Source organism: Morone saxatilis, unplaced genomic scaffold (genome assembly GCF_004916995.1).
Source record: "Morone saxatilis isolate NCDOM2014 unplaced genomic scaffold, NCSU_SB_2.0 Contig0, whole genome shotgun sequence".
NCBI lineage: Eukaryota > Metazoa > Chordata > Actinopteri > Moronidae > Morone > Morone saxatilis.
Genome location: NW_023339650.1, coordinates 4,588,438 through 4,597,154, shown reverse-complemented (window position 1 = coordinate 4,597,154; position 8,717 = coordinate 4,588,438). Strand labels below are relative to the sequence as shown.

Here is an 8,717-nt window from a genome sequence, read left to right as displayed (position 1 = left end):
TGCACTTTGTCGCATTTTGCTTTTATCGACACACCAGCTATTCCACCTCAGCCAAGTGCACTAGATCGTTTTTTATTTTCTGCATTGCTGTACATAAGACTGTGAAAACAGCTGAAAATGGTCCTAAATAGCAGGTGAATGTAAACCAACCTAATGAGTAATGGCAGTAAGACTAAAGGAACAAGATCTAATTCAGAAGAACTGTTAAAGCTTAAATTATTAGCAAAATGTCTTGTTCTGTCTTTAACCCTATCCCTATTTTGGAGACTAGTCCTAATACCAATTCTTTATAATGTGTTTGACTTGTAATCAGACAGAATACAAAGGTAGGCAGAAAATGTGTAATTAATCATTTTGAATATGCTTAGTAAACACAGATACCCATGTACACACACCCTATATCCACACTCTCTGTACCAGAATAATTCATTTTCCCTCTGTTCTGGTTCCACAGATAGCCCTTGTTTGAAAAACTACCATTCTGCCCCAGATAGTCAAGTGATTTGATTGGTCACTGCCAATTTGTTTGAAGTATTGTAATTGCATCTATGCTTCAGTGTTTAATTTCTCCTTCTATATCTGAGTTCTATTAATATATCGGCACATGTGTTCAAGCAATTAATTTTCTGAAAAGTCATTTCAATTCCTTTTTTTTGGCCACACTTCCTGACTGTTCTCCATCTTCCTTGTTTAGTTAGAGACTAATCCTCGAGTCACAAAGTCCTGTGACTAAATGAAATGGGGATCTGTTAGAGTAGTTTGATTATTGAAAGTCAGATTTGTTTTAAACTTTCTACTCTCCATTATTATTAGTTCCTTCAATAATTTCAACATTAACTTTCAACATTAAATAACTTCTGCCCCCATGTATTTCGGAAGTATGGCTGTTTTTGTCCACCATAGAAATCTTCTTGATACAGTAACGTTACAATAGATGAAAGAACTTAGTAATTAGTAATTGGAACCTGGAAATGGGAATGCTGAGCAATGTGTAGCGTAAAAGTAGAACATTTGAATGTGATGAGAGAGGTGTGCCGGATAGACTGCAGAGCTAAAGGATGATCCCTCGACTTTTTCTCGCAGTGATATATAGACCCAATTAATTAGCAGTTTATTTGAATGCGAATAGGTGATCAGTTGCCCTCATCTCTGCTGTGGCTAAAACTGACAAATTGACCATTATACGGGCAGAACAAAGAAGTCTGCTTATCATGAGACATCATCAGGGCTTATTTCAGGATTATTAGAAAACTGAGATAGCAGCAAATGTGTGGAGATTTACAGTTATATTATACCAAGAAAAAAAGGGACCTAAACCCCCCTCCCATCTGTTTATGAACTTACACTCAGTGGTGGATGTTTGTTTCTGTCTGTTGCAACAGCCATGGCAGTTCATGACACTACTAAGATATTTATTACACCCGCATCTAAAAGCAGACAGACCGATGATAAGCATGCTTGTTGCTGGGTTTCATTTCTCTGATTTGAAATTCATCACACGACGTACGCATACGCCTCTCTGTGCATTTGTGATGTTATTTATGACGGAGATCTCCTGCAGACATTGACTATTTTTGACAGACTGGCTGTCTCGTGTTTTTTTTTGGTTTTGCTTTGTTGTTGTTGTCCTTCTTGACAGCGCTACCACAACTTGCCAATGAAGCACTGCATTAATCAGAGCAACAAAAACGTACTTTCAGCAAGATGCTTCACCGCAAAACCTTTCTCATCTTCCCTGTCGGGGTTTGCCACGGAGATACTTTGCTCATTCTACACATGTACAGATTGAGTTAAATTTCAAAGTGTACTATTTTTATATCGCGGTGCTCCGCCATAGAGTTCTCATGATAACTCATGAGACGGAGCTTCTGCCCAAGGACGGCAGTGCTATCACTTCAGTCCTTTGCTGCAGATAACTTTCACTTTCTTTTTGTGCTTGTCTCAGCAGAGCTTTCCGTCAAGAACGCCTCAAGACATAAATGTAAAGCATTCCCTCTCTTTTGACCACTTAAAAGACTTTCCAGTCCAGCAACCCCAATTATGTAAATACCATGTGGTAGAAGAAACCACTGCAAAGTGGCCCAGTGCATTTAGTCACCTGAGAAACCTGTTTCTGGTTTCCTGTTTTCTCATTTCCTTAAGCCGCTGACATAGTACTACATTTACAGAAATGTCCAGTGGTGTCTGCTGTTTGTCAAGAAATGAACCACTAGCAATGCCGACATTTACTACACTGCTGAGGTTTTTGATATACATGGCAGCTTATTAACGTCAATGCTTTAAATTGAAGAAATGTGACAGGCTCATAACGACGTGATGCATAAGGATGACAGGCCAGCGTGAAGCGTGAGGTTAGGCTGACATAATGACATGCGTCAATATTACAACAGTGGGTGGAATCAAAATGATTCAATTTACATATACGGATTCACAAATAACAGTTCTATGGTAATTTGCTACGGAATGATGACCAACTAGAGATCATAGCTTACTCCTCTGTTTTGCAACTAACCATTAGGGAACATGGTCAGGTAATGGGGAATCTGAAAGACTGTTTTATTATTGATGTGAAGCAGCAGGGGGTACAGGAGAAAGATCAAAGTGTCAGAGACTTCATTCCCTGCGTTAGCATTGTTGCATCATAGGAGCTTGCAGACACAGTAGCTTAGTTAACTCTGTGAAGAAAGTAGATGTTACAGCTTAGTCTGTATATAAAAGAGCACAGCCTCAGCATGCCAATGGCTCTGTTTGTAATCCATTCCAAAAGCATTGCTGTTAGTCACTAAGAGAACGTTTATGCAAAGAGACAAGGGGGAAGGAAGTGGCTGGCCCTAACAAAAGATGCTCACTCGGATGAGAGAGGGCTGATCGATAGAGCCTTGAGAGAGCTATCAATCAGAACCCCGGCCTAGTAAATTATGGTTTTATTAGTATTGAGCTGACCACTGCTGGGAGAGACCTTAAAACATTGAGAAGCTGGCCCACATCAGAGGCTAGAGAAAGGGAGGCAAATCTGTGTCGACCCCACTCCCCCCCAACATAATATGGAGTGATTGAAGTCTTGTTAGATCATGACATGTAGGGACTATAGCTCCCCTGTTGTCATAGCAAATTGCAGTGATTCATGGAATGAGGATAGAGCGAGGGCATAGAGCGGTGCACTCTGGGAAATGCAGTTTGAAACGAAGCAGTGACTAAATTGAGGAAAGTAGATCGGAGAGCAGCAGAAATGCAATTCCAGCGCTGCTGGGCCCTCATTCCCAGCCGGCTCTCTGAGGACTAACTCATTTAGGAGCGGCAGGGGAAACTCAATAGGACCAATTGAGAAAATAATATATTGAATCTGGTGGTTGAGTGGGCTGCTTGGGCACGGTGGAGGACTGCGGAGGTGAAGTGTGGGCTTTAGTGTCTGAAAACCCAAGTGTTGTTAAGCAACATACACACGTATGTGAATACATACACACACGCATTCCTTTCACTTAGCATATAGTATGTGTGGTTTTCACTTTTTAGTGGTTTTGCCCTGTGCTTGAGCTTAGTAATATGGACAGAGGACTGACTGTTAACTCTAGACAGATTGCAACCAGAAATACAGATCCTGACCCTGAAGAGAGGAGTATTTGGTTGATATAAGTGACTGTGAGAGAAGGGTATGATTGTAGAAAGTACCAAAGGGCATCCCTAATGTGTTGAAAACTGTCTGAAGGTCAAACGTAATAATGTAAAACCTTGTTGAGTGAAAATGGATTAAAAGTAGCTCATGATCAATGATCAATATGTTGTATTAGCTGTCTAACTAGTTAGTAAAGGTAGTGAACCTGCTAGCCAACAATGAGATAAACACAACCCAATAATCATTTAGCCATATGTTACATTCATTTGATTTTGAATTTAAAGACATTAATGGTTCCTAGATGATTACTCATAATATTTTGCTGATGATCTAACTTTTCCTCCAGCACCACCATAAAGCTGCCATTTGTGGATTTAAGATTGCCATTAAATTTGGCACACCTTCCAGGATGAGGATTTTTATTAATATTTTTGATAGGAATCAATTTTCCTCGAATTTTGACAGATCATCACAGATTACAATACCTCATATTCGTAACATTCACTGTCCCCTCTATTTTTAAACTGAAAACAGACAACAACCTAACAAACAAAACAAACAGACCTCCACAAACAGAGACAATTCTCCCCAGACTGCAGACAGTACTACCTTCTTCTACTACTAAAGAAAAAAATAAAACAATAATAAAACAATAGCAATAAAATTAAAATAATAATATAATAATAATAATAATAATAAAAATATGTTAATAATATTAATAATCACTATTATTATTATTATAATAATAGTGGTACTAAAATATCAAATAAATAATTAGATAAAAAATAGAAAGGGCTTGAGCATAGTTACAGTCCATTTCATCATGCCAGGTGCCAGTATAACTGTAATCATACATTTCCTTAATTATCAGGCCAGAAAGGTGCCCCAGACATCCGCAACATTTCATATTTCATTTTAACAAGACAATATACTTATTGTGTTTTTGGTTGGAGAACCAACAGTGGTGGAACAGTTAAACCTGATCAGGAGTTACTCTCACATACCTTGCTGTTGTGCTGATTTCCCATCTGTGTGATATTTTTGTGAAATTGAAGTTTTGCTAAGAACTCCTAAAAGACCTGGGCAACCACTTTGGGAAGCACTGGCATTAGATGAGGCTCTAGGTTGATGTGAGAAGCTAATGAAAGTGGGGTATCTAGCCAGCAGAGAGGTGAGTTGTGCCCAAGGCAGGATGCAGCAGCTTAAGGATTGTAATTACAGCATTATGGTGGAGGTTGACTGGATTAGGGCCACGGCAACAGGCTGAGACCAGGATTGAAGACCAGGAAATGGCCATGGACTAGACATTATTAGCCTTAGTTGACAGCTTAAGACCAGCCCTGCCAACACACTGCTTCTTCTCCCTCTCTACACTTAGTAGTCAAGGTCAGGCAGATGCTGATGCCCAGGCAAAAACACATTTGTGCATGAGTCTGCATTTACCACAAATGCATTTAAACACATGCACATGAATACAAGTATACACACACACACACACACACACACACATTTCATGTCTCGAAAAGACAAACAACAGCATTACCTTGAACACACAAGCACACAGGCATGTCTAGTGAGTCCAGTGGGAGCTGAGCAGCAGATGATCTTGACTGGGCTCAGTGTAAGTCACAGCGCTCTGCCCTCTCCCTCTGTCAACAGGATAATCCACTCTGAAAATGACTAGATTAAGACAGATTAAACACATGATGAGGTGATGAGAACCGGTGTTAAGAAAGCACTAAAATCTCAACACAGACACTGAAAAACTTAAATGAACACATCCACTTTTGGACAAGTAAGCTCCTTGATCAACTTACTGCTGCTCTTGTTGGGTTTCAGCAGTCTGATACCACAAAGCTTTTTCTTTTTCCTTGGATGTTTTTGTTGATGTTTATTTTTTTCTGGTTGGCACTTTTTGTGTTTTGAGGCAACTGTGATGAATAATGCTCATGTTGACTTATCCAAATCTTCTGCTCATTGCACTACTTTATTAACCTGCTGCCTCTGCTGCAGGAATGGCAAAGTGCATCTGTTCCTAGGCATCAGAACATATTTAATCAGAATAGACCTGAATGTTGAATCACTACTTTGATACTAAATATCAGGTGACAGCAGAGAGTGCAGATTTTACATGAGAAAGTCACAGCTTGTCATGCGGTAGTCAGTAAACCTTCACAAGTCAGTAAACATGAACGGTGTGCTAGAGCATTAGCATGCACAGAAGCGGACTTAATTAATATTGGATACACAAAGATTCAATTGCTGCCATTTTGCCTCTGTATTAAGTTGATTCTAAAGTCTATTTGCCATAAAAGCCAATGAATACTTTTAAAATAAGCCTGTTCAAAAGAGATAGACAGACAGAAATATTGTTGTCTTTCTGAGATCTATTCCTCTTGACACATACTATACATAGCTTTCATATCATTTGAGTCTCAGCTGCTCGCTCTCTGTTCCACTCTGTCCACACATTTTCCTAGCTCTTACCTAATACCCTCCATCTTACTTCTTTTTGGCCCATGACAAATGACAAGTCTCCAGATCTGAAAGAGATTAAAAAGTGCAGAGAGGGGTTGAGTAAAAGAGAGAGAAGTGAGTAAAATAAATCTTCATTTCGACAATTTGAACCTTATTGAGTCTGAATCATCCAGGGACATGCTTTTTATTATAAGGCTGGCAGTGGCCGTGGCTCCAATTGTAATTGTGTTGACCCAGCCCCCCATTTCACTCTCTCACACACACACACACACACACACACAGCCTCTTTCCCTCCTCGCAACTCGCTCTTATCAACACGCTGTTCCGATAAAGTCCTGCGCTCTCAACCTCATTAAACCTCTCATTTATATTAAACAGCCGATAAGTCCCTATACCCTGGTATGTGTCTCCCAGGGCACTCTACTCCCACGAGAAGGCGACTTGGCAGCACCCGCACGCATCCCCACAATCCTCCTTTTTCTTGGTATTCCTACCATTTGTTTACCAAAAGCTCCCCACCACCTCCTCTTCTTCTCCTCTCCTCCTCTTCCTCCTGCTGTCCTGTCTTCCTGCTGCAGTTGTTGTCTGATATTTTACTCCCCTTTCTCTTGGCCGGAAGCCAGCCAGAGTGTTGTGAGACATCAATATTAGCCAGGGCCTCCTGGTTTAAAGCATGCTTGAGGTACAGAGTTGAACTGTGCAAGACTATCTAGCTGTGAGGGAGCTATCTGTAATAGGTCCTGTACAGGGAGTTCAGTGCATTCCTGCGGCTGCCCACAGGCTCCTATGGAGCATTGTGGGAAATAAGGCCAAGGACCGAGCTTTATTTTGTAACTCTCTGCACGTGGATGTGAGATTTTTCTGCTCTCTACTTCCTGACTCTTGCTGTGGTAGCTCCATTCTCTTTATCCTAAAAATACCACATTTGACAGACTATTGGAAGACTGGACACAGTATCTGGGCCCAGTGGTCCCACACCCAAAGTCTAACCACTAACCGTGTCCCCCTGTCAAGACTGACACATGCACTGAGTGTACAGTTGGCTCAATAACCAGCAGTGCGGCATATCGACCACATGGCAAATGTCACTGGTCCATTTACTGGTGCTCATTGTTAGAGACAGCTGTCTATTGGCCTATGGGAAATCCATGGAGCTTTATCCAGCTCCAACTACTACAGGAGCCGTTTCACACTGCTGAGCCAGAAAATACCGACGTAAGCCTAGATGGACGCTGAATCCCCGGTTCGATGTTACTGGAGTATTGATGGCGTCACATTAGGAGCCATATTATGCAGACCCATTTCTTCTTCTGGGTGAATCTGCTTGTGTGCGCATAGTTTATACGATACATATATACTATACAAATAATCAATAAATGAATTCTTCCAGTGAGCCAAGATAACTATTTATTATCAATGCAGAACAATTTTTCAACATGACATTATTGATTATTTCAATGGCACAATACACAATCCAAATGTAAACAAACAGTTTACTGTTCTTTTGATATACAGAATACAGTAAGCAAGATAATAGCTAAATATAAGGTAATAATGTACTTTAATGCTGTGAAATTTTGTAGTAAAGCATTTAGTAGTAGTAGTAGTATCGTAGTTAATGTCAGTTGAGAAGCAAAGGAATTGCTTTTCTGCAAACTTTCTGTTGCAAATGTGACTATACCTCAAATGTTTATGGTGATACTTTTATATATTGGCCCTTTAAGGGAAATAACATTTTATCAGACTAAATGTGTAAACCCCATGCCTACTATTCATCTCTTTCCCGGTCTCTGTAGGAAGCCCCTGGCAGCCCACCAGTTTTAGAGCATCCTGTGAATTCTCCACTGGACAACCATGAGCGCCGGATTTCCCACTTGTATGAAACCATCGAAGGCTTGGACAACATCTCCACACCGCTGACTAATATGATGGGACGCATTGGTGAGTCATGTATCAGCAATGTTCTTTCACCCTCCCTCTCAGCACATTTGTGGCTCTTTTAACCTCTTTTAGAAAAAAGGACTCAACAAATAGGATTTTTTGGGCCGGTCACAACCCCATTCACATTGATAGGAAGTGTGGTTGATCTGCTAACCTCATGCTCATTGGATGTATTTTTCCCTTGAATTGATCCTGTCTATTAACTGACATTCCCTGATCAATTTTAACATCCACCCCACTTCTGAAGTGTCTCTGATAGCTCCCCCAACCTGCATCACTTTCAGAGCCTCACGAAGGGGGGCTTCGTTGTCCTGCATTTCGCAAATTCACTATTCAAAATCTCTCTGGGATTAACGTCATCCCCAATCCTCACTGCCTTCACTCTACTCCCGACTAGCTTCACTCGGGTCAATTCCCATTCCACCCAGCTGACATCAGCGAGCTAAGATCTCGTCTCTTCAGGTGTATTAGAATTGGCAATTCAATCCTCGACCAGCCGCTGCTGTCATCTCAACATCGACGGACCTTTCACATGTGCATACACACAGACGCTGAAGCTGATTGCATCAGTGTCGGGAGGGCGTGTTTGTGGGGGATGATGCAGTGTAGTTGCATGAATCCACACCCATTTTCTCAACACATGCAGAGTCTTACCTTCCCATCCCCTTCCCATTATTTCGTCTCC

The 8,717-nt window shown here is 40.9% G+C and overlaps 1 protein-coding gene across 1 annotated transcript in view; it reads left to right on the top strand.

Annotated features, from left to right (window-relative positions):
- LOC118321211 (partitioning defective 3 homolog) overlaps window positions 1–8,717 on the top strand; it is a gene marked incomplete in the record, with an annotated part of 316,585 nt that overhangs the window by 175,354 nt on the left and 132,514 nt on the right. The window contains 1 exon segment of the mRNA XM_035652443.1: window positions 7,888–8,032. Coding sequence (XP_035508336.1) covers window positions 7,888–8,032 — 145 coding nt within the window.